General features: G+C 40.5%; 3 protein-coding genes across 5 annotated transcripts; 1 reads left to right on the top strand and 2 right to left on the bottom strand.

The window, feature by feature from the left end:
- Positions 1–8,607, bottom strand: kcnj4 (potassium inwardly rectifying channel subfamily J member 4). The gene is made up of 2 exons (XM_069149515.1): positions 8,523–8,607; positions 1–5,171 (listed from the first exon to the last, which is right to left on the bottom strand). Exons 1-2 carry the CDS (start codon positions 8,543–8,545, stop codon positions 3,545–3,547), a joined length of 1,650 nt encoding a protein of 549 aa, XP_069005616.1. The 5' UTR covers positions 8,546–8,607; the 3' UTR covers positions 1–3,544.
- Positions 8,600–24,507, top strand: LOC138198233 (ER lumen protein-retaining receptor 3). 3 transcript variants are annotated; one of them, XM_069149530.1, is made up of 8 exons: positions 8,600–8,689; positions 10,222–10,379; positions 19,158–19,217; positions 20,059–20,269; positions 20,685–20,785; positions 21,510–21,668; positions 21,836–22,088; positions 22,596–24,507. In XM_069149530.1, the coding sequence occupies exons 4-8, from the start codon at positions 20,179–20,181 to the stop codon at positions 22,637–22,639; spliced, it is 648 nt and encodes a 215-aa protein (XP_069005631.1). In that variant the 5' UTR covers positions 8,600–8,689; positions 10,222–10,379; positions 19,158–19,217; positions 20,059–20,178; the 3' UTR covers positions 22,640–24,507. The 3 variants fall into 3 exon arrangements, with proteins under 3 accessions (XP_069005631.1, XP_069005628.1, XP_069005629.1); XM_069149527.1 differs by having other exon boundaries at positions 19,845–20,269; XM_069149528.1 differs by lacking the exon at positions 10,222–10,379 and having other exon boundaries at positions 19,845–20,269.
- On the bottom strand, positions 24,428–26,220 carry LOC138198232 (GTPase IMAP family member 7-like). The gene is made up of 2 exons (XM_069149526.1): positions 25,896–26,220; positions 24,428–25,579 (listed from the first exon to the last, which is right to left on the bottom strand). The coding sequence occupies exons 1-2, from the start codon at positions 25,927–25,929 to the stop codon at positions 24,528–24,530; spliced, it is 1,086 nt and encodes a 361-aa protein (XP_069005627.1). The 5' UTR covers positions 25,930–26,220; the 3' UTR covers positions 24,428–24,527.
- Positions 26,221–26,440: the final 220 nt, after the last annotated feature.

Genomic DNA, 26,440 nt, shown 5'->3' with positions numbered 1-26,440 from the left:
ACAAATATTTATTTGCAACATCAAAAGGTATACAAGGAAGAATAAAGTGCTTTGTACTTCAGATTTTTTTTTTCTTCTTTTCAGCTTATTTCAGTCAGGACAATAGTTTGCTCAGTGCGTGTTTATCTCCAAGCAGGGGTTTGAAAATAAATCATTAGATTTACACAAAGCAGGAAGACTTTTCAGCAAAGGAAAAAAAAAACTTTTGTCTCTTGTTAAGTTACCTCCCCTTCTGTGCTCTTGTTGAAGTATTTTACAATAAAAAAAAAAACATTACAGACAGAGTTTATACACTGCCAGCCAAAACCTTTTGAATATTGTGTATTTTCACATGGATGGATGGATGGTATTTTCACGTGATGGATTAATCTCAATTCATCATGAATAAATCATAATTAGATAACAAAAGCAAGAGAAGTTAGTGAAGATATTTTTGTAACTGATTTAAAACATACATTTTGTTTGCAAATACCGTGCATTTCCTACTTCATGTTTAAACAGCTCCATCTAATAAAGCACTAACTAGGAACGATAGGTCAGAGCACAAAGCAGGAACAGCAGGTGAAACTAATGATGCTAATAATCTTCTGCTCCTTTTCAGTGACCCACTAAACCACACTGTTGGGAAAAACTGCACTATGCCTGCATCCAGGTAATGCAACCATTTCCAATTCTTGAAGGAAATGTTATTTTCCTTAATCAGTCCTATTTTGAGTTAAAATTGAACATATTCTCACAGTTACAGAACTTTTTAATGACAGACATTTTGACTTGAAGACACAGGTGTAATAATGATGAATTCATTCCACTTGTGCTTGTGCTTTTGTGGATGTTGGTTCACTGTCATGGCTTCCTGGGACAATTCATGGAAGAGAGCCATCTTTAATACACTTGTGCTTTTCCTACAATGACAAGTCAAAGCATCTGCAATGGAAAATTGTCTGTTTCACAGAAGTGATTTCTGTATTTTGACTGTTTATGTTGGCGTGTCACTGTCAATGAAACCTGATCAAACCACATCTGATCTTGATCAGGCAGATCAAGGGCTGTATTCATAAAGATTCCTAGTACTAAGAGTTACAACTAGTGACGGAAATCTAAGAAAATTTTGAGAAATGTGGCATTTTCAAAGAACTTTCCCTTAAAGTTAGGAGTAGATTCTTGTAAAGACAAGTTAAAAAAAAAACATCGTAAACCTTTCAGAAAAGTCCTAAAGTGAAAAACTCTTAGGAGCACAGAGGAGGTCTTTTAAGACGCGTCAGAATTTCTTAAGCAGAGGAGAAAATTGCGGAAAGATGAGGGAAGAGAAATATTCTTCAAACACTGAATGACAGCACATTAATGAAACGCTATATGTAATATCGTGCAAGTTTATGTTGATAGTTGATCTCATTAGAGACACACTTATATCTACAACTCAATGCAATAACACAATAACACCAGAAATGAATGCGATAGAATGTTTGTGAACACGACGTCAGGTCTGAGTGCTAACCTCGAATGTTATAGAGAAATAGTTTTAGGGCTTTACAAACATTTCATTCTTTGGAACAAAAGAAAAACTGAAAGCATTTTAACTGTGAGGCATCTGTTAAAGCACATCTAGATTTCAAAACGGATATGCAGAAAAATACAGATTCATTCAATATAATAGAGCTATTTTGTACAAAGGCCTAATTATGGAGATCAAAGTCTGTGTTATTTACAAGTCAATCCTGCCTGATTGAGAGTAAACCCCTATTATTCTTTTGGCTGGCAGTGTGTGTTTGTCAATCAAACTGTTTACACATGCTTTAATATGTTCCTGGACATTTGCGATGAAAATTTAGACAATTCAAATTTAGAAATCTATCACTATGGAATGCTTGTTGCTCAGATGAACACGATCTCTACACTCAGTTTCTCTCCCATGCAGCCATTAATACAAAAACAAACACACTTACGACAGCATTTTAATCAGTAAAATAAATAAATAGAAATTCGAAAAATTTGAATTGACAGTTGCAGGATCAGTAGGTCTGTCTAAAAGTTACAGGAATACACATTCATGAACAGAATGGCCACATGGTTTTTAAACATTTGCTAGTCTGATTGAAGCACCAGATGAGATTTGTCGTATTTGACATTCATTAAATTTATTTACAGGTATTTCAAAAATGCATTTTCTCTTTGAATTTCTGTTATGTATTACCATCTTGTTCTCTCATAGAAACAAACAGGGCAACTGTTTCATTTTCATTTATGATACAATCATTGTGACAAAGCAAATCACCTGACATCACTTACACTTAAAATGATTCAGCTCCATCCAAATCCAATGACTTATTGCACATTTTCAGAGGCTCTCCTACCGACCTCCATCCCTTTGTTTCCTGTTGTGCTTCACACCTTTCGACTATCAACAAGTACGCTTTAGGTGCATGTTTGCTCCAGATTCCACATAATAAATCAGAGGCTCTCTGCGTTTCACTTTCCAACTCCGAAACCTTTGGCGAACAGCAACAGCACAAACATGAATTAAATCCACTTCTCAGCATTGTTTCTGTTATCACAGGCTGCAGCCTCCACCAGATACAAACCAAGAAAAAACAAATATCCATCAAGTAAAGGAAAAGTCTATTTTACTTTATAATGATTGCACTAAATTGATTAAATAAGATTCTATTTATGATCTATAATCTAATACAAGTTAAATAATTAAAAAAAAAAAAAACTCAAGAAGTATGGTTTTAATATATGATTTAAAATGCAGAGGCATCTCTAATTTAAGATCAAGACGTATGTTAAAAGTTATTGTCTTAAGGAATCTTTATCGCCTTCAGAAAAATACTAAGTTATTGCACTTGGAATGGTCTTGTTGGTACTGCACAGCAAAATAAACAACAGATTCTCACTAAACTAATGGAATACCGTGATAAAGGAAGGTTTCTATTGTTTCTCGGGAAAAGATTTAACAAAACACACCGTCTTGTGAAAGTGAAAATAGCAGAGTTTGCTGGGAACTATTGCAGGCATGATGACCAATGAAGTCCATGAACAAGAAGATTAACAAGTAAAAATCTTTCAAACTTTGATAAAATAGAACATCTTTAAAATTGACCTGTAAGTTAGAATTGCTATTTATTTCATAAAATATCTTGTTTATCTCTTTTTCCTATGCAAAATATACATCTAGTCAAAAACATGACTCAAGTTTCGGGACTTTTCTGAGGTTGTGCTTTCCTTTGGTTACGAAATCATTATAACACGGAGCCAAAGACCCGTCAACACTTTGTCAGAGATCCTTCGTCTTCCTCCACCACCAATCCAGTTGGTTGTTATGGCCACATGTACCAAAGGTTATTTAGGGACACGTTTCTTAATTTGTAACCACCATGAGAAGGAAAAACAAATATATAAAACAACACTGGAAAGGCAAAAAGGGTTTTAACTTTTGTACATGCAGACCAAAGCTGAACACGTCACCAAAAAAAATCCCTCCTCAGCTCCAACTTCCTGGGTGAAAGAGGAGAGGACGGACAAGACTGGACCCTCCCTCCACTCTTTAGCTCTCCTGCTCGCTCTTATAGGTCACTGGATCAAGAGGAATGGCAGTCTGTAGGATGTCAAACTCCATCTGGTTATTGTCCATGTCCAGAACACACATGACATTGTGACTGCCTGAGGTCGTGGTTGCAGAGTCTTGGAACATGTTTTGGAAGTCAACAGAAACGGAAGTCCTCCTGTCCTCCGCCCTATCCTTCCCTACAATCTGAGAGGAGTCAAATATGTCATCCTCTTCCTCCCCTCCGCTCAACGCCACCTCGTTCTCGTAGCAGAAGGCGCTCAGCGACCTGGGGATCAAGTCTTGTGTGGATCTACATGCGGGCGCATTCGAAGCAGCGGAAGAGGGTCGGCTCGCGGCTTCGTCGAGCTCTTTGGCGCTGAGATGGGGCGTCGACGGCACCTCATAGGTTTTGTGGAAGCGACTGTAGTCGACCTTGTAGCGGTCGCGGTCCTCGTAGATCACAGGCTCAAACCTGTGACCCCAGAAGATCTCTCTGGCAAGATAGGAGCTTCTGAACTGGGTGGTCATGGCTGTGGCCTCCACCATCCCCTCCAGGATCACTACGATCTCAAAATCATCCGTCTCCAGATCAGCTCGGCTTAGTCTGTACAAGGGGCTATCTTTATCTATTTCATGGATTATAACCAGCGGAGACACTAGAAACAGCCTGTCTGTGCCTTCATCATAGCCCACATTGAGGTCCATCTGCTCTAAAGGGATGAACTCCCCCTCAGCTGTGACATACGAGCGTATGAGCTGGGCGCGGACATGAGCCTCCACGATGTGGCTCTTCCGCAGGTTGCCCACCCTCCACATGAGGCACAGCTTACCATCGCGCAGGGAAATGACTGCATTTTTGGAGAACATGAGGGTCTGGTTCCTCTTCTTTGGCCGAGCCATCTTGGCCATGATGGTGCCAATCATGAACGAGTCAATGATGCAGCCTACGATGGACTGTATCACCACTGTTATCACGGCGAGAGGGCACTCCTCCGTCACGCAGCGCCAGCCGTAACCGATGGTGGTCTGGGTCTCCATGGAGAACAGGAGCGCCCCAACAAAGCCCTGGACATGAAGTATGCAAGGCATCCTTTGTGTCGGCGCTCCACCAGTGTGTCCAGAGGTGGGTCCATGTAGCCCTCCCAAGGCCAGCCCATCACTCTTCAGTGTGGGTAGCTCCTTAAAGTCCCCGTGTGCCAGGGAGACCGTGTAAAAGATTATCCCGAAAAACAGCCAGGAGACCATGAAGCTGGTGCAGAATAAAAGCAGCAGGTATCTCCAACGGATGTCCACACAGGTGGTAAAGATGTCAGCTAGGTAGCGCTGCCTCCTTTCCTCCAAGTTGGTGAACACAACATTACAATGTCCATTTTTCTTAACAAAGCGGCTCCGCACTTGGTTGGAGCCCCTTGTCAGAATCTTCCCGTTGTAGTTGTTCATCCCTCCTTGTCCCCTGGTGCCGGGCACGACAGCGGAGGCTCCCGACCTCCTTCTTCTGTCTTCTGCTTCTGAGGTGGAGGCCGAGTGCTGCCTGCAGTTAGGCGAACTGTGGCCGTTATGGAGTCGCAGGCTAGAGATCTTCTGGCGTTCCTCCTCTGGTAAAATGTCTGACACAATGCTGTACCTGTCAGAGGGAGGGTTTAGAATAAAAAAAAAAGTTGTAAAATTTAAATTAGTACATTTATATAACTATGTCTGATTTATTAACACATTGGCTGTGTTCCAAATGACGTACTTCCCTGAGTACACTCACATATCTCTTACATGTTAGTACACTTACTTGTGTAGTGCATGAATTTTGACAGGGTAATATTGTTTCAAGTCGCAGTGTGTGACTTAAGGCAACACATAACCTTAACATTTGAATGCATCACTATAGACATAGTGGCTATCATTGAATGTGAAAGTGTCAAGCGTTTCACACTAAATGTTTGGACTGGTTTGAGTGCACTGTAGTGCGCTGCATGTTTCCATACTTGACAGTGGGAACTCACTTATACACTTAAGGCCTGATTTATTGAGATCTCAAATAAAGGGTACTAAATTGCGTGTTTTTTCCCAAAGTTTGCACATTTATTTTGCACTTGTTTTGCGGGTGATTTACTAAGAGTATTTGCGTCACTGATATCAAGTGCAAATCGCTGTATTTAAAATATGGGGTTTGCGTGTGTTAAAGTGATTCCAGCAATGGAAAGCAGAGCGACCGCAAAAGATAATCTGATCCCATTGAAATTAAGAAATATAAAAATAACAAGAACAAAACGCTATATAGGAGATTATCAGCAAGGAAGTCAATGCCGTGGGAAAAACAAAAAGGCGAAAAAAACGACTTAATAATAAAATGTCGGCAATAAAACAGGAGGGACGGTGGATGAGATGCTTCTAACAAACACTGAGCAGCTGGTCCAGCTCCTTCTGTGATGGGCAGGTGAATTAGTCTCACTCAGTGCCTCGCGAGTGCTCGGGAACCTTTTGTAGCTGTGAATTCTGCGGGACATATTCAGGACCTGGGACAGCACACCTGAATAACGGGACTGGGTGGGATATCCAAGCAGCGATGCGCTGGAATGACCCAGAGGCAGGAAAGTGCTGAGTCGTAATGTGTTTTGTAATTGCTGGTATTTCATGGCTCCATCTTTTTGTTGGCTATAAATCATCATTCAGTTAATTCAATAACTCAGAAATGTCATCGCTGGACAAACGATTTGTCTAAATATTGTTTTGCCTCTGACATCTCATAAATGTTTAAACGGGTGGAAAAACACGTTCCCTACATATTCTTTGCTTTCCTGCGTCTCCTTCTCACCACAATAATAAGAGCAGTCGTCTCTCCAGATGTGCGCACCCGATTAATACGTGCCTTTCACTCGTACTAAAATGCAAACGCAATCACGTCTCCCATTTCTACTTTCAGGTTTAGTAAATATCATTGCGGGTGCTGAATTGTTCTATTTTCATTTCCCCTCCCAGTATTTTGCACGTTCGAGTAGAAACGCCAAATATTACATATGTATTCAGACAAACAGGCAAAATGGACATCGTGTGTTAAATTGCACATTTGAAAGACTCAATCCTCACTGCACGTTGTTGGTAGATCAGCTTGGACATTTTTTTGCGGTTGATGTGAAATTTGCACGTGATTTTAAACACACAAGCCTTTAGTAAATCAGGCCCTGAAAATAGTGAGTGTTCTCTGTAAGTATGCGACTTGGAACACAGCGAATAAGTGTCATCCTGCCTTTACTTAAAGTTTTGCAAAACACTGAACATTTGTGAATTATTAAAAGATTGTTAGAACAGATGAAAATCAAACTCACTGAAATCATACTGTGTACAGTTTGGAAAAGAGGAACAAAGACTGGGAAGACAGTTTACAGCGCTATTAATCTTATCGATCCCGCTGTACTTCCCAGTGCTCCTTTTAAAGCACACAAAGACACTATGCACCCTCTCAGTCACAGATATACGAAGATAATACCTGACTCACTCGGGAGACAAAGTATACAGGCAGCATCATGTCAGAAACAGCCTGCTACGCAGATTAAGGAGGTGAAACTCCATCAGTAATAGATATATTAAACTCTTCACTCAACAGTCTTCTCAAATTGACCAAACTCCAGGTCACCTGAGTGTATCGATCAATCTAACCTGCCTCTCTCCTTTAAATAAGGGATTAATACCTAGGAAGGTGAGTTCAGTTTAGCCATGTGAGAAGGATTGCTGTCATCAGATTATGGGATTATATTTGAGTCAGTGTCAGTCAGACAACCCATTTTGAGATGGGCATGCATATATTTCACTTCATCACATGTACATGAATGTTAATACTCTCGAATGATCACTCATCAACCCACTGATGCTTGAGAGAGCTGAATGAGAGAGGCTCCCTTTGATCCAATGACAAGTCGGACTGTTCAACAATTTCATGTGGGTTTTTAAAACACCATGCTTACAAAGGAGACAGTAGGACGGCTGGGACAAACACACAAAACTGGAACACAAAAGGAAACCCATGGCACATGTAAGCGATAACAAGCAGTTACATAAACCAGAAACTATGAGAAATTTAAAGACGATAATGTACCAGTCAACTAATGTACAAAACACAACATGTTGAGCACGTTGATGGTCATTAATACAACAAGTCAACCTCCTGCTTCATTGCAGGAGATCTGTTGAAACGGCCTGAAGGCCAGGGCTCTATGTGTGCAGCAGGACAGGACAGTGTAGGACGGCCTTGGCCTTTCTGAGGATCTGCTTGCTGTAAATATCCTTGAGCTGTGTCTGACTCACCCCGCCGAGCCAAATTAACCAGCCCATTCCCACAGGCCATTTTCAGACTTCCAGACCAGACAACATTAAGGGAGACCTATTATGGTCATTTACAGGTTTTCAATTTGTATTCTCGGATCGCACTGGACTAGCTATGCACGATTCACAGTTGAAAAAGAATATATATATATATATATATAGATATATATATATATATACATATATAGATATAGATATACACACCTTTATGCAGCGCCTCCGTTAATTCCCTATCTGAAACCAGCTGTTTTAGCTCCTATATGAGCAGCATTTTACACTCATTACAGGCTTTTTGTGTAACATCACAAAAGATTTAGTCTTTGACAACACACAACCCATATACTGTATGAATGTTCTCTATAGACAGGCTTTTGGCTTGAAATATCTTTATTTGAGGATAACCGCCTTTGGTACTATTGTGAAAACTGAGCGAATGAATGAGTGTGTCCCTGAACTTTGTGGCATGCTGTACCTGGAGCTGATTACCCTATAAAGAAATCCGTGACAAGATGATGTCACCTCGTCTCAAACCGAAACCTGAACTGTTTTGTCAAAGGAATCACTTTTACACACCTTTACCTCATTATTTCAAACTTTGCCCATATTTAATATTGAGATTTTTTTTCAACAGGAGGCAGATCACGAGCTGCTGTCAATCCCTCACCTGTTGGATTTACTTGTTCCCATGACACCAGTGATCACTGGTGAAGGGCCACAGTGGTAGACCAGACTCTGCCCTGCTCACACACATCAGGTATCCGCGATCAGGGAGGTGATCAGGCCACTGAGAAGACCACTGCAGGAAACACAACGAAGTACAGGATCAGACATGTAAGATCTATAAAGTCTGACATGCACATACATACATACACACACACACACACACACACACACACACACACACACACACACACACACACACACACACACCATCTAAAGGGGTAATTCCTCCCCAGAAACTTGCAGGATTGCTGTTATGAAGTGAGATCAATATGTTTCATGTTTCTTTAAACCTAATGTAACATTGTTTCATCACACATCATTTTCTCATATGTTTACATATTATTCTGTGGACCTCATCTGGCTGTTGTTTTTTGTTTTAGTCAAGTAAAAATGTGGATTTCGACATAATCCTGATCTGATTCTGTGAAATATCTTAAGACGCTGCAGCTGTGTCTACTCCTGAGAATACATACAGCTATGAAGGGATTATCTCGTCACACAGTACCACCGCAGACTTTAAGTCTTGTTGTGTAATCCAGCTGAGCTAAAAAATTTGCTTTAGTTGTTTTGTGGTTTTAACGTTTCATCTCCGCCATTTTGTGTGATTGCAGACAAAGTGTTTGGATACTTTGGAGATGCAGTTGAACCATGTCTTGCAAACCTGTTTACAGTCAGCCAGTCTATTAAACTTGGACCGAGAGATTAGGGATGGCAGCATTCATCCACCTCCCACCCAACAGTCACACGCTGTAAACAGCACAGTTACTATGATTCATTTAAAAACCATGGTTGACGGCTTTGTTTCTATTTCCAGTAAAGTTTTCCTTTACCTTTCAGAATCTAGTGAAACTGTGTGTCTTTGAAATATCTTGATATACCCACTAATATTATATCCTGGCAACAAAACCTTTGTGTCCTTCAAGGTCTGTATTTTTTTTTTAAATTTAAGCCCAGTTACTTATTATCACATACATGATTTGTTTAAATAATGAGAGATAGTTTATCTAAATGCATTTATGTTCCAAAGAGTGTTTTTAAATTAAATCCATTCACTTGTAATCATCCTTAACTGATAGTAATGTAGTTGTTGTAACAGCAACTCAGTCATCAAAACCTCATGCCAAAGTAAAATATTATTATATTTGTACTCAGTTGTTGACCATCACAAAGGCTTTTATCTATGTGGAAAACATCATAACCAGATGTAGGTGTCTGAAATATTTGTGTTCATATCAAATAAATTACACATCTGGTAAATTCACACACCTCGAAACCTTTTTTTAATGTCATGCGGCACTGTATGGTAGCACCAAACTTGGTTTTCTGTGACTAAATAAAAGCTTTTCTCGAGTTATGTTTCAGTCTTAACACACGTAATACAAACCAGATGGCAAATACATGCTGAAGGCTGGAGTAGGTTGTAACTATTTGCTGTTGTCATTTCTCTATATACTATTATACAATATATAAATGCATTTCCTATCATGTCCAAGATGTGAAAACAAGCAGTTTCAAATAATTTCACCATACCGAGAGTAGAGGATCTATTTGGAAAACAACACTCGGGTGGTGCGATGGCACTCGCACAGGCATGTCTGCATGTGAGGATTGTATTTTCATGTGCGTCTGTCTCCACACAGGTCTCCTTGGCATCCAACCGCTAACACAGCTGTGAAATACATTTCTGAGCTGCATCTATAAAAAGAAGTTTCAACCGGCTAGCAACCCTCCATAGATGAAATCTCCCTTTTGGTTTCTAACCTCTAATGAACAGGAGGCTGGCGGAGACAGAGTGCAGGTACCACAGTGTTGCAGCAGAGATGAGACACACACAACACAGAGCCGTTAATGGTCACCGGGTAAAACCGAAGACTTTCACCTGAGCCAGGTTCCTCCGAAACTCGTCTCCTGTGGCATTTTGGGGGTGGAGGGAAGTGGAGCGAGTCACCACAGCAGTGTGTGTGTGTGTGTGTGTGTGTGTGTGTGTGTGTGTGTGTGTGTGTGTGTGTGTGTGTGTGTGTGGGGTGGGAGGGGGATTGGGGGTATACACTATTAAGTGCTCTTATGATATGAGTCAGACAGGGAGGGAGAGATGGGATGAGAGAAATGGTGTAAGGGCAGCAACACAACATCTACACTCCATTTTAAATCTATTTAAATGGGTTGGAGGAGGAGGAATCTTCAGTCTGTGTAAAAAACACTTGCGTCAGAGAGCATTTTCAAAAGCTTTTAGATTTTGCTTTATACTACTTATTTTTTAAATGAATTGAGAGCAAGAAGATTTTTTATTAATTACTGATTTTAACACAGTTTACATTTTGCTACTCTTTATATCTGGCAGGTAATCTGGTCAGATATATATGATTTTATTCAACATTATTGAGGAGGTTTGGGATGCAGAGAGAAGTAGAAAATGACAGAAGAAGAACATATGCTGAGATATCTATATAAGTGGTGCAAATAGTCATGCATACAACCTCTGTAGGTTTAGCACTGACATAAATGAGCAATTAATCTGTGACAAAGAAATTGATTAACAGCAATTTTGAGAGCCAATCATTGAAGTGTTTTACCAAAAGTGTTTGATTTGTTGGGTTTATTGTTTTATTTGGGATTTTTGATTAGACACCTTAAGTTTTTATTTTTTGTCATTTCATCCAATAAATATTAACCTGTTGATAGAAGAAGTCATTTTGAGTTGCAACCCTGCTATATGTGTATATGAACTGTACATATGTTGGGTTTGCACATGTTCTGTCTCTGCAGCCATATTGTTTGTACAGATTTTATAGTGTTGTCAAGGTCTTTAACTGTATTCCCACATCACAAACCCCTCTCTAACATATCACAGAGTTACAGTCAGTCTTAATCTTGCCCGCTGAAATAACAAAGGTAGGGTTTAGCGACTTCCTGAAGATTTCCTGGCTGTTAATCCCAAAAGAGAGAAAGAGTTGGATGATAGGAGTGGAATTAAGATGCAGGAGAGCCACTTCCCCTAAAGCTTGTGGTAATCGCCCCGGATGAGGAGCACTGTAATATTTGCCACAAAACATAATGAAATTTCCAGTGTGAATACCTGAGCTGTATGTCCAGCTATGGCCTGGCAGATTTGACATTTAGTGGAACAATTATGCAAAGTGGTCTTAGTCACTTTCCGTCATATGCTTGTCTTTGAAAAGAAGAAATGAGTTTAAAAGGTTTGTGTCAAATTTCCAGATATATTCAAACCAAAGTTATACACGTGATTTGTGCTCTGAGGATATTTAATGTAACTGAACACTCACATGAAAACCACAGTTATGAGAATTCTTATAATAAAAACTTTTATTCAGTATTTTGACTGTGGTGAAATTAGACAAGTTTGCTTCACAGAAATATTAATAATCTAATTAAATTAATATTCATCATTCTACTGAGGTTTGCTTCCATTCCTTGTTTTCCTTTGTAAAACTGCCTTATGTTGTGTGAAAGCTCATCAATAAACACAGTTTTCACCTCTGTTTGTCACGAGCCAACCCACAGCAGAAGCAGTCAGCCATGCAGAGAGTTATTCCCACACTGTATTACATCCCAGACAACCTCCATCTTGGCCTCATTTCAGATGTTTTTTTTCCATATCGTCTATTTTAATCTTTGCAAAACATATTATATTCCCTAGTTCATGTGGTATCAGTTGATTTTACATACTGAGCACATGATCATTTTGCTATCGGTAAATAATCCAGTGACAGTTTTCAAAGTAAACACCTACTGAATGACACTTGAGCTGAGTTTGTTGACATTCACAAATAATTGCGTCTTCCTTCAGGATGAAAGATTTAATGTACTTACCTTCTCATGAGTTGTGGACTTTCTATAGTCTGCTGACCTGAAAGATCTGGACGTGACCCTGAATATTTTGTTCACTGGACAGACGGACAGAGAGAGAGGCCGCCACAATGAGAGCGTATAAGCAGCAGCTTACTAATCATCTACTGTCTGTCTACAGTTGGTTGTACAATATCTTACCTATATAATGGGTCTGTATAGTGGATAGCTACAAGTTCGTCAGAGTACTACTGGTCAGGTCTTTTGCAGTATTTGTGTATTTATTTATCTCAACACTCATGGTTGATGCTGTTTTCCTGACTGGTCATATTAAGCAATTATGTCTGTCTGACTAAAAGACAAGCGTAGGTCAGAGTGATGTAATCAAGGTAAAAATAGGTCAATTAATTTGTTCCTTCAACTAAAAATATAAATTAATATTTAAAAGTTTCTGTGCATTATTGTAGATGTTTTGCATTGAATATGATAAAGACTTTATTGTAAACATTTGTTTGCATCATTAGAAAGTCTGAGATTACCTGACTCTTTTGTGATGCTGATAACTTATTTTTACAGCGCTCTTATTAGCTTTTCCTTTACTTTACTCTTCAAAGGTGCCAGATATGGTGAGGGCTTGCCTTTCTCTTTCTGAAGGCTGCAGAAGCAGAGGTTAGTTTCGGATTGGTTCGAAGTTTTACAAAAACATGACTGGCATGATAGAATAGTCCAAACCTTTTTGTAAAAAGGAGAAATATAGCCTATTGAAATGCATTTGTGCCAAGATGATCAACAGATGCGCAACATCTTTCCCTCATTTTAAATGTGATGCGTCTTAATGTGTTTCCATGTGATGCCTTTGAGCTTCACTGGTGCTGTTGAGTTATATGTTTGTGTATGTGACAGAGCAGTGTGACTGTCCACTTGATCATACACGACACAGCAGTTTCCATGATGCCCGAGCTTTAGTCTGTCTGACGCAGTGCTTATTTTGGCATGATCTCTGCGAAAGAGCGTGCAGCCTGCAAAGCAAAGCTAAAACTGCTCCTAATGTCTGTTATGAGGAGAGCAAAGTTGTCAAATGGACATATTTAGAACTCAATTTATCAAACCATTACTAAGCACATCTCCTGATCCTGAAGTACTATTTTTAAATGGAACAGAAATTATACTCACACTGCAAATTTGTTGTTGTTTTCTGTCACTTGGTTGGAATTTGAATTCCTTGTGTCACACCACTTTTACTGTCCAGGGCAAAGGTCCCACATCCTTATGTTCATGTGGTGTGTGATCCTTTCTTTCATTCTTCATGTAGTTTAGCTGCTCCTTATAGTTTCTCCTTCATCGCTTATTTATTGTTTTGTCCTCGTTGTTTTGCTCTCTTAATCCTTTATTGTCCTCCGCTGCCTCCTTCGCTGACTATAATCCTGCCTGTGCGCACTCTCCTGTGTGTACTCATACACCCCGGGCTGAAAATGCTGTGTCAATCTCCCCTCTGTAGGGAGGGAGAGAGGAGAGGAGAGGAGAGGAGAGGAGAGGAGAGGAGAGGAGAGGAGAGGAGAGGAGAGGAGAGGAGAGGAGAGGAGAGGAGAGGAGAGGAGAGGAGAGGAGAGGAGAGGTAATAAAAAGAAAAGAGAAAACAGGAGACTAAAGGGGAAGCTGCCACTTTGTGCTCTCTAAAGCATGTGTAGGTGTCGAAGAGTGTCTGATGTGTCCATGTAAGCGAGCGAGTTTGAGTCATGATTTCTGCGGTAACTGTCTTCAAGGAACAATAAAACTGGTAACAGGTGGGAGATGAGGAGAATATGGGGACGTTTAAATAGAGTGAGCTGCCATCAGGGTTTAAATCTGTTACCGTAAATTGTCCCTTTATGTTGATTCCCTTACAGCTGTGAAAGGATGGTTTCCAACCCCCTAATGCTGGTCATGCCATCAGCTCTCTGTCCAAGCATGTTAGTCATTCAACACAGTTAAAGCTCCAGAGCCCCACAGCTTAGTTAAAGGCTGTATCAACACAGAGTTACACAAGGCAGAAAATGCTGTTTTGAAGGTTTTAACCAATGTTGTGTCATCCTGTGTTAAATTGTACTTCATATTGAAGTGCTGTGATGGTACAGTGGGTTTTCTTACATGCTGTAATCATTCCTTAATGGGTGCCAAGATGGGGGGTCATTCATTTATTTCTCTTTGACTGCACAGAGTCAACAAGACCGAGCTGAACAGTGGGATTGATTTGAGGGTTTTGGGGAAGGGTTTTCCTCTTTCGATCTAAACTTTAATGAAAACACAACGTTTGGACACAGAGATGGTGCCTGTAGAGGAGGGAATGGCTTGAAATAAAAGTCTCCAGCTAGAAGCAAATCCCAGTATGTTACAGTTAATGCCTTAAACCCTTAAACAGGCTCCTAAGGGGTCCCTTCAAATGTAAGTAAGACCAAAATATATTTCTAATTTACAGTTATAGCTGCTTCTTTAAAAAGTATAAAGGCTACATGTGAAGCTGAATAAATGTATAAAGCTAACTGGGGGAGTCACTGATGATATTATACCTGTAGACAGGACTCCAACACTGTGACAGTAAGTGAAAATATAAACCTAGTCAAAGATGTGCCTAATTAAAAGTAAAAGTACTTTAAGAACATGAACATTCCCGTGTGTGAGAGTATTAATGTTTTGCACGGTCAGTTGATCGGCCCACTACTCTGGTCCAGACAACTCAACTGTTTCTACAGACATTCATAATCCTCAGAGAATGAGTCCTTTTTACTTTTCTGATCTCCTAACTTTTCAAAACACTTTTTTTTTTTTCCACTTATCGAGTGGAATATCTCAATCATTACCTGATTGATTGGCTTCTAATTTTAAACAGACATTCATGATGACTTTGATTCTACTTTTTCCTTACGCAAATATAAAGTGGACATTTCTATTTTGAAGTGAAATTTGATACAAACATTTATGTTCGAGGATATTTTGTTTCATGATCAAATCATAGGATCAAACACCCGTTAAACCGATGACACTATCACCCTCAGCTGCAGTTTGTGGTTAGTGCTAACAAATAGATATTAACATGCTAACAAATTAGACTATCAGAAAGCTATCACTGTCAATATGTTAATGTTGGTACTAACATAGTTTGTGATATATATGTAAGAATATATGAAGGAGTTAAAAGCAAATATTCTCCTCTGAGACACTGTATGACCAAGTTTTCCAAAATATAAACACCTCAAAACTGTACTTCAGTTCAGTGTGAGTCAACATACTTTGTATCTATGCACATTTCAAAGATCATAAAAGTCTCCAGTTTTTCATCAATGCAGATGCCCCAAATTCGTAATAGACTTGGAAGTTAACAAATATAGTTCCCGACGCAGCAAACCTTAAAGTACAAACAGTAATTATCAGTCTCTCTGCAGGATAATGAAGATTGACACAGTCTCATTAGTCTCATCCACAGAGACATTTGCTGGTTTAACTTCCTTCATCCAGAATCCAGATAACTATTTAAAATATGAACTGAGCACAACTGTTTCTATGGAAACCACCACCCTCCCCTCCGTCCTTCAGCCACACCCCCCCCTTTAGCCCCCTCACTGCTCCCTACCTACCTTCTCTCCCATCTAAATTATAGAGCGGGGGGGGTACCTTTTTTTTTAACATCTCTTCCTCTGAATAGCAATGTGGGTGTTACATCTGCCCATATGACAAATTCATAGAGGAGGAACGAGGGGGAGGATGGAGACATGGTGCTGGAAGTAGCAGCAACAGTGAGTTAAACAGAAAACAGAACCTCAGAGGACAGACGGAGGTCCGCTGAGGGGAACAGGTACGCTAACACTTTTGTAAAACACCTGTTGCTGTCAAGGCTGACGTGACAAGAACTTTTCAAGGGTCAGTTGAACACAAACAAGGACTGTGTGAGCAGGATTAGTAAGAAGCAGCACCTTGTCTAGTGCAACTTTAGTCAAACACAAACAGACACACATGAAGAAAGTACATGAGAGCGTCGCTCAAGAATTGTCAGCAAACACAACATCAGATGACCAAAAGAGATCTAAACATGAATGATGTGTGCAGCAGTAATGTGGTGATGTTATTGACGATCTTTCTTGAATCATTCAAGGTATAAAGTTGCCTGAGAGGGTGAGTCTTAAGGGAATTTCACGTGCAAAAACTCTTGATCACATGTGATTGTGCACATGAAACATGTATTTTTGAAGCCTATAGATTTTCATGTGAAAGCTTTTCCACATATTTTCCCCACGTTACCATATGTTGCAACATGTGTCATACATGTGATCACATGGTGAAAACATGAGAAAATCATGTTTTTTTTTCTACAAGGGATGCTATATGAAGTGGTTAACCTGATCTTGAAAACGGTTTGAATATTTCTCATCTAATTCTGGTCGAAATTACCTCTGCTATGGTGTGCAAATTTTTTTCAGACACCTGCAAGTCTCGGTTATCTACAGTTATTTAAACAATACTTAAACCTTTGCTGTAATTAAATATTTACACTTTGAACACATTCTACAAATGGCATTTATCTGACATATTATAATTTGATATTAGTCCAATTTAGTCCCTAGTGTTGGTCTACCACTGAAAATAAGTTATGATGTCATTGTTAAATGTAAAAAAAAAAAATCTTTTTTTCCCCATTTATAAGACAGATGTCTAGCTGAAAACTGCTGTGAATATCTAATTAGATTTTTTTTTCTTTGAAATTGTAGGCTTAGATTGCACAAACTTTAAAATAAACCTCCAGATGGTTCATTTTCATTTTATATGACTACCATAATGATATACCTCCTATTTACCTTGAATCTAGTTTTAAAAATAATCACAGCCTTTTCCCACCATAGTGTCGGTACTAATATCAGTAGAGCATTGGTGGTTTTGAACAGACCCTGAATGGGCTGTTTATGATGGGAGGAAAGAAGCAGATCGAGGGTTGCAAACAGGCTGATGTAATATTCACACGGTCCAGCATCCGATGAGAAGATGACCAGGCAAACAGGCTCTCCAGGGCAGACCGGACTGTATCTATGTATAAATAGCCACTAATCAGGCCAGGGTGTCAGATTAGTTCCCATAACCTTTTGCTCAGCACACACTCATTATAGTAGCCTATGTATGGGTCAGCGCTGTCCAGGGGATGTCCTCTACCCTGTGTTTGCTGCTCAACCCTCATCCATGCTGGTGTGAGATGAATCACCCAATGAGGACTAATAATGGATTAAATATGTGTGTAATTGTCTTCCGTTTCCTCCTCCCATTTTTAGGACATTTCCTGTCTGATGTTTCAGATTTTGAGGAGCATGATCGCGTTTTTTTGAGTGACGCAAAGGGGGACCGGCTCTGAGCTGGAGGCTTCAGGGCTATAAAGAAGCTGAGTCTTTGTCAGTGTGCAGTGCCCCCTCACTTCTCTGCACCACCACAAATGTACTCTAAGTAGGCTGAAAGCATTTCCTGTGAAATCTCAGGCGCCCTGTGCTGATTGTACCACAGCAAAAAATGAGAGTAGGATGCCGGGGAGCAGGATGTGCGCAATGCCAGAATTCAGCTTCAATTTGTAGATTACTATAAGAAAGAGGACGAAGGTGGAGGAGGAGACCGTGGGATGTGACAGGGAAGAGAGACACAGTGAATGAGGAGAAATGGAGGATGAGGTTTGAGGTCCTGTCAGTGATTCAGATTGCAGAATTAGAAGAAAAGAAAGGTCGGTGGAGTGGAAGTGTCAGAGGGAGGTGAAGACAGAGAGAGTGGAGAAAGTAGGAGAAAAACGTTATAAGCCTTCATGAGATTATTGTAAAAATTAAGGTTCAAGCAAACACGTGACATTATATGCCAGTTTGACTGACATTTACCTAAAAATGTAATATTTCTTTTGTATTTGAATTTCTTTAAATTTAAAAAACACAGAAACAAAGCTTAATACACAACTCTAAAAAAACCTTTTCTTTAAAATCACAATCTGTCACATGATCATTATTCACCTACTGTGAAACACAACTACTGATACAGTCCACTGATTTCAGCTTGAATCATTTCAAGAAACTCAAGTACTGCACTTAAGTACAATTTTGATCTACTTTGACTTTACCCGAGTATTTCCATTTGATGCTACTTTATTCTTCCACTTCACCTTTCAGGGAAAAAAAAAATAATTTTTCTATTACACTACATTCGTTTGACAGATTTATATACTTTTCAGATGAAGATCTGACAATGGATGTGATGGAAATCGTAGATTTGGAGTGAAGAAGTCAAATTAGACCGCCTTGGTCTGCCTCATCCTTGAAACTTGGTTAACCTTGGAACACTAGACTGTCTCTGTCTATAGCCATATCAGAACTTGTCTTATAGCAACACATAGTTCAGGAGGACATAGTGACCCGATGAGCCAGAGAAACCGGATAAGAAAGAGAGACCCAATGAATACAATTTCCTTAACAATGGATTAAATAACAAGCTTTTAAAATCCAAAATATTGTTAAAGATTAAACCAGTGGTTTCCAACCCATTTGGCGTCTGATGTCTTACAAAAATCAGTGTGTAGTCAAGGTCACATTACAATTGTCTAAGAGTTGTTAACAGCTCCAACAAATACTGACTTTTTACTTTGAACTTCTCACATGGTTTCATTATAATGAATATTCAAATGATCCAATATCTCAGCAAAAATTAAAGATAAGAGAAAAAGTCCAATAACTGAGAACAGATTTGACAGAACTGTTTTTTTCTTCTTCTTCTCTCCCAGTAATCATCTGACGACCCCTCACATTTATCTGCTGTACCTGGATATAAAACTGCATATAAAGTAAGTAGTTCAAACCAGCTCCACCTACATCTGCTACAATAGGAACATGCTGCTTACAAACTGATGCTTCACTATTAATTATCTAATGATGTCATCGACTGTATAGTAATGTATCCGTCAGAGAGACAAAACCATTGCTTTTACTTTAATTTGTTAACTACAGTTTGCTGTTACTACTTCTTTATTTTCACAACTAGGATTTTACATGAGAAACTTTTACTTGCCATGAAGTATTTTTCACATTGATATATTTGGACTTTAACCAAGGAATGGGATCTGAATAGTTCTTCTACCACTGAATTTATTAAATCTAATTAAGGGTGTATTCTTTATTCCCTAAACACCGGTGCAAATTAGCCTTATTCATAACCATCTTCCTCCCGCAGAAAAATAGTTGTGTAGTTCCGTATTACGTGCAGCATGTCGCCACTTGCTGGTTAATCAGGGAAGTACGTCTCAAGGATTTTCTGTAGCATTTTCCCATTTGCGTCAAGTTCGCCAAGCAACGCCGGAAAATAGAAAGATTTGTTGAATTTATAATACAAATGTATTGATATTTAATCAGATTCAACTCTTAAAGAAAGTGTTAACTAATTTGAGTTTTACTTTGAAAAAAAAAAAAAACAGAACCGGAAGCGGATACTTTGTTTGGCCCCGGCTTGACGGTGCAGACCGAGCTGTCAGCCACGTCACCTCTGAAACATCTTTCCTCTTTGGACCTGTGCACACACAAATGAGTCTGCGAGACACATCTATGGACATTTTACCTGTTTACCTGCGCGCGAGCAGATAACGGAGCCGTGTGACGGTCACTGTGCAGCTGTTTGGCTTCTTATCCCAGCAGAGCTCGTGTTCGTTGGCCTTTCGCGGCTGAACCAACTCTGAAACTGTCTCCTGAGGACGTGTCGGGCCTGCAAGGAGTTTAATCAAGCTTTTGTTGTCGAAGAGGAACGTAGACAACATGAATATCTTCCGTCTGGCGGGTGACGTGTCGCATTTGGTGGCAATCATCATTCTGTTACTGAAGATATGGAGGTCCAAAACCTGTGCTGGTAGGCTGACTCTGCTCTCTGCACAGCTGTCTAATGTATTACAGGGTTGTGCCGCTTCCCCGTAGCTACATACGTGGAGTTGAACAGCTCAGACACAGGAGACGAACGTTTTTGTAATTAAGTGCATTTTGGGGGGGATATTTTCATTGTGGTGAGTGTTTCTGCAGGGGTGCGAGCTACGTGGCAATGTCAACAAAGCTCAGTGGCTCTCGCTCCACGTCTCATAAAACAGCCTTTATCATTAAAGCAAAGCAAATCAACCCCCGCAACTCTCTTGCTTTTACTGTGCAATCATAAATTAGGCAGAAAACTCGTGTTTGTGAGCTGTCCTGGTCCACAATGGGGCCACGTATCTGCTGGTCACGTCTCATTAATGACTGCACATCTTTCTTTTTTTTTTTTTTTTTTCCTATAGGCATCTCTGGGAAGTCTCAGGTGCTGTTTGCACTTGTCTTCACCACCAGGTACCTTGATCTGCTCACCGTCTTCATTTCGCCTTACAACACGGTCATGAAGGTGAGTCTAAACATCACTCTCATGGTCTCACACACATTCCTTAGAAGCTTACCTTTAATTTCAGTCAGTGACCGACTGTCTCTAACATTCATTTAGTCCTCAGCTCGTCAAGCCATGCCCGCTGACCCGGTCTAAAATCACCAAATATTGCCTGACACACGTGCACATACAAACACAAATACTAAGTTTAGCTGATCCGAGTTCACACACACACACATACAGTCGACTTTATAATAAATGCATAGCAGGCAGCCACCAGTTAGACTTGCAAAGCATCTACTGACAAGTTGCAAGTAGAGCTGCAACAATTAGTACATTAATCAATGACCTGACTGACAGAAAATGAACTATCCTGATAATTGTTTGATCATTTTAAATTGTTTTTTTTATTAGAAAATAATACAGTTCTCTGATTTCAGCTTCCTTTTTGTGAATATTTTCTGGTTTCTTTAGTCCTCCATGATAATAAAGTGAAACTCTTTTGGTTGTGGACTGTTGATCGGGACAAAAGAAGACATTTTAGGATGCGACTTGGCCTGGTTGATATTTTTTGACCATTTTCCAATCAGCTGATCAAGTAATGAAGAAAGTAATCAACAGATTAATCAATGATATAAATAATTAGTAGTTGCAGCCCGAGTTGCACGTTTTATCTGGTAATAGTATTTCACAGTGTTACCATGGAGTTCCTTCACCTATAATCAGTGTTTGCTTCTGCCCCCAGGTGGTGTTTCTGGCTCTGGCCTATGCTACCGTGTACCTGATCTACATGCGCTTAAGGAACACGTACGACTCGGAGAACGACACGTTCCGTGTGGAGTTCCTGTTGGTTCCAGTCATCGGGCTCTCCTTCCTAGAGAACTATGCCTTCACTCCACTGGAGGTAAACAAGCACGAGTGTCGTGAGTCCTGCAGGACTCGACACAAAAGAGACCCAGAATAGTTACAGTAATCATTGAAGTTGTTTAATTGTTGCTGGGGTGATTTATCATCATTTTAATGTCGATCACTTGACTATAACAACTTCTCCATCCCTCTGACTCCACCCAGATCCTGTGGACCTTCTCCATCTTCCTGGAGTCGGTGGCCATAATGCCGCAGCTCTTCATGATCACCAAGACCGGCGAGGCGGAGTCCATCACCACCCACTACCTGTTCTTCCTGGGCCTCTACCGAGCCCTCTACATAGCCAACTGGGTGTGGCGCTACCACACGGAGGGCGTCTTCGACCAGATCTCCGTGGTGTCTGGCGTGGTGCAGACCATCTTCTACTGCGATTTCTTCTACCTTTATGTAACAAGGGGTGAGTAAAAAAAAACAAACTGTGAAGGAGATGATTTGGTACGAACACCGTTGGCTGTGGAGATTTATGATGTTGTGTTTATAATCCTAATCTATTGATCTGCAGTTAACAGGTAATTTAACTTATTTTCTTGTGCAATTGATCAATCAATCAACTAGAAAAATAATGAGAAATGATCATTATAATTTTCTGGATCCCAATTTGTTATTTTTCATCGCCAAGCATACCCAGACTTCTATTTTCTGATGATGTAAAGCAGCAAAAGTCATGTTGCAAAACTTTTGTTTGTTCACTTCAAAGAACAAAGCTGTGTGTCGTGATGATAAGAGAACATCCTGCTCTTCCAGTTGAGGATGAGCTTCCTTCTTGTCGGCAGCTAAAGCAAAAGTGAATCTGGTTATCTGCATCGTGTTGGGTGTTAGCTCGCCTGGTAAACAGAGGAGTGGGGGATGTTAAAAGTCAGACTTTCCTCTCACGCTTGCTTTGCTCTGTCCCGTCTGTCCACAGTGCTTCGAGGAAGAGGAAAGATGAGCCTGCCGATGCCGGTTTAGAGCAGACGTCTGTGCTGTGAAGCTATCCATCTGTGCCTGCCGCAGCTCAGCATCTCAACACAGACAGACCTTTCCCTTCAGCTGTACTTATACTCAGCAATGGGACTAATGGTCTGACATCCCTCTGTAGACCAAAATGAAATAGATTTTCTGTCTGATTGGCACTTTGAGTGTGAGTCTGTATGTTTGCATGTGTGTATATGTGCTGTGTGTGTTTTTATTTGTTTGTTTTTGTTGTCCATAAGGTGCCGATGCGACAAAATGTGTCTCTAATGTGCACAAGGAGCCTAAATTCAGACAAGTGAGTAACACTATGGAAACTATTTGTCCACACTTTTCCTTCGAGAGCGGTGGTGAATCTGGAAACACTTAAATTGTCATCAACTTAGTTTTAATAGTATTACAATATTGAAATGCACCTCATGTTGTCTTCAGCATTTGTATACTATATAGCACTCAGGTAGATTGTGGGTAGCTTCAGTTCCCACACAGCACAGATGCAGTCTTTCCTGTGCTCCAGCTGTAAGAGAGACCAGAGTTTCATGCCAAAGGTTCCAACACCTGATCCGATCACCACCACGTCCGACAGACTCAGTCCCGACTGATATTTGTAAATGTCTGATCTTCCACAAAGTGTCTTCAACTTTCATTCAAACACTCCTTCACTAGTGTACTGTATTATAGGCTAAACATTTTCTTTCCTTATTGCCAAGTATCTTACTTTTTTGTGTTTCTTCTTCTTTGTGTCTTATTTTATATTTCTATGCATCTCTTCACGAGAGAAAAAAGGGCTAAATATGTTGTCACGTTACATGAAACCAAAGATGGAACAGGTCACAGCTGCAATCCCTTACTGAAAAACCACATGACTGTTCACGTGTGCAGAAACTCATGTGATCACGTGATTGTGTTATCATATGTGGCATTTATGTGTTAAGCGCGTGTCATACATGTGATCACATGTTGAAAATGCGGGAACCTCGTGTGTTTTTTCTGTAAGGGATGTTTTCGGTAAATTTCTTTTCGTTTTTCTTGGGCCGTTAACCAAAACTGTCCAACTGTATGAGGGGTAAAAAAAAAGGGTAGGGATGCACGATATTGGATTTTTTTTTTCCGATATTAGATATGCCAATATTTTCAGGCCATTTTGGTTGTTGATGCCGCCTTTATGTATGTTCTCTTTGTCCTTCACAAATTCATCACAATGATCAGACTCTTTAAAAAAAAACACAAAAAAAAAACTCCACACTCCAGACATATTATTGCATCCTCTTTCACACCGGGGACATGGTGTCAAGCATTTAGTCAAGCAAGCAAGCATTTAGCCACAGTACATTTCACATCAGCAGATATATTCATATCAAGTCAACTGATATTTCTTTTTAAGCCTTTATCATCTGATACTGATGACGTGCCGATATTATTGTGCATCACTAAAAAAAAAGGTGAAAATGGAAAGATTTTGCAAGTTGAATTTCTGTAAAAGTATACACGTGTTACTGCAAACTAAACGGCAGTTTTTATGACTTTACTACACCATGAATGATCACAACTCAAAGGTGTGGTTTTTTGCTGCCAATCTACACACAAGGATGTTTACCTTCCTGTTGAGTGTGTACACACACACACACGCACACACACATGCACACACACACACACACACACACACATACATTTCACAGTGTGGCCTGAAAGTCTGTTGTGCATTGGGCATTGTGCTGATGTTATACAGATGTGTATAGCATGTTGTGTATGATGCATAATGTAAAAACACAGAACACAGTGGAGTTTCTTTCACACATCATCACCTCTCATTGTAATAAAGACCTTACAGGCTGCATTATGTCCTGAAAACACTGAACTGAAAACGGTCTCATTCAAGTGTTCCTCAGTGCAGCAGATTTTTTCTGTGTTTGTATAACACCTTACTTCCTTCCCTCAAAGCTCCTCCCACTGCTTTTGCAGCGGAACTGACGGAGAGTGGCGACAGTGCCAGAGCTGCCGCCTTCTCCACTACCTTCACCTTCCCTGCTTTCCCTGTCCCTTTGTCCTTCCCCATGATCCCTGCCCCCTCTGCAGCTCCTTTTCCCACCGCGGTGACCATCTCGCACCAGAAAAGCTTCTCTGCTCTCTTCCTGGCCTCCTCTTCCTGCCTCCTTCTCTCCTCCTCTTCCCTCCTCTTCCTCCTCTCTAAATCAGCTGCCGGCTCCTCCTTGTCTTCAGCCTCCTTCTGAAGGGACTCCTCCGCCTCGCCTCCTCTTTCTCCCAGAAGCCTGGCTTGTGCCTCCTTTATGGCGTTCTCAGCCTCCTTGAACATCTCGTTGCTATAGCAACCGCCTCGGTTGTCCGCCACCATCTCGTCCAACTTCTTCAGTAGTTGCTCGACTTGTTGTGAACTGTCAGATGTCTTGTCCTGACCACTGTTATCGAAGATGTGATACCTTCCTTGGCAGCTGCGGACGAACTCCGACAGCTCGTGACTCTCTCTCAGGAAGTCCTCAATCCGTTTGCCCTGCAGCTGGTCTCCTCCGGTGAACAGCACCATGATGAACCTGCCGGTGCCTGGACCAAACTTGGCTTTGATCCACTCCACGGCCTCCTTCCCCTCCTGGGTGAACCTACCAGGCTGCAGGGTCACCAAGAAGACATGGGGTCCCGGTGAGGACAAACCAACACACTGTCCCACCTCTTCCATAACCTCCTGAGGTGACAGGTGTGTGTGGAAGAATCCTGGAGTGTCTACGACAGAGATGCTCCGCCCGCCCACTGTCCCGTACTGTCTCTTGCACTGTGTGGTCACAGAGCAGGGGGACACATCGACCCAGAAGGCGGACCTGCCCAGGAGGGTGTTGCCTGAGGAGCTCTTGCCTGTCCCAGTCAGTCCCAGCAGGACAATCCTCAGGGGTTCAGCCTCTGACGTCGGAGGTGATGTCACACTGACTGAATCAAACATACATTACAGTACAAGTGTTTTATTATCACCTTTAAAACTATTTGACCTACTGTCAGTAATATTATATAGCATGTTTATAATAGATCAAAATATATATAATACATAGCCTAAATTGAAATTAAGATTTAAAATCGATGTTAGGCTCATTTATATTGCATGAACTTTTGATTTTCGATAGTATTTCATTCTAGATGACTATTTATTCTTTATTATCATTACTATTTATTCAAATACTATCCTGCAGAGTAATGGCACGATGCCGTCCTGATCACTGACGCGTTGAAATAACTTGAATTGACATACCTTCATATGACGCAGCATTTTCAGATGACGACATCTTCAAAAACAACAACAAAGCCTTTGGTCCGCCGATAATTCAGTAACCTCAAATAAAGGAGACAGATTCCTTATGTTTCGCTGCTATTCAGATGTCCTCTTACTCCTAAATGTCACCTGATTTCCACTAAACAGAGCGCATCAGTACAGCTGCAGTCTGCAGAGTAGCGCGCCACACTGACACACTGACGCCTCCTATAAACCCCAGAAATCATAACACCAGAGAAGAATTATCATGCAGTGAAGACTGATATCAGAAAACTGTTAAAAACACAGCTCTATAATAATACAGTGACCACCAATGCACGAATAATGAGCTGCTTTGACACTAACAATAATGTAATGTTGTAGTTCCCAGTTAAAACCACTGGAGGACAGTGAACACTTGTAATCCCAAAAAGTCCCCCTCTCCCCATGAGAGAATACATTTAATTCGGGCCTTAACTAAGAGACCTCAAGACCTTCGCTACATTTTGAACCCTAAAACCATACTGATATTTGTCACTAATATT

The sequence above is a fragment of the Embiotoca jacksoni genome, unplaced genomic scaffold (genome assembly GCF_022577435.1).
Source record: "Embiotoca jacksoni isolate LCO1_2020_lvr unplaced genomic scaffold, fEmbJac1.0.p SCAF_15, whole genome shotgun sequence".
Classification (NCBI taxonomy): Eukaryota; Metazoa; Chordata; class Actinopteri; family Embiotocidae; genus Embiotoca; species Embiotoca jacksoni.
Note: the sequence above shows the minus strand (reverse complement) of the source record. Positions and strands in the feature narration are given on the sequence as shown.

Bases quoted from the DNA above. Each gene is read 5' to 3' on its own strand.
- kcnj4 (XM_069149515.1), bottom strand. From the start codon at position 8,545: ATGGGAACAAGTAAATCCAACAG. The intron at 5,172-8,522 runs GTGAGGGATTGA...TCCCTCTGACAG, and splicing joins GGAACAAGTAAATCCAACAG to GTACAGCATTGTGTCAGACA.
- LOC138198233 (XM_069149528.1), top strand. From the start codon at position 20,179: ATGAATATCTTCCGTCTGGCGGGTGACGTGTCGCATTTGGTGGCAATC. The intron at 20,270-20,684 runs GTAGGCTGACTC...TTTTTCCTATAG, and splicing joins GAGGTCCAAAACCTGTGCTG to GCATCTCTGGGAAGTCTCAG. The intron at 21,669-21,835 runs GTAAACAAGCAC...GACTCCACCCAG, and splicing joins ATGCCTTCACTCCACTGGAG to ATCCTGTGGACCTTCTCCAT.
- LOC138198232 (XM_069149526.1), bottom strand. From the start codon at position 25,929: ATGTCGTCATCTGAAAATGCTGCGTCATATGAAG. The intron at 25,580-25,895 runs GTATGTCAATTC...TGTTTGATTCAG, and splicing joins AAATGCTGCGTCATATGAAG to TCAGTGTGACATCACCTCCG.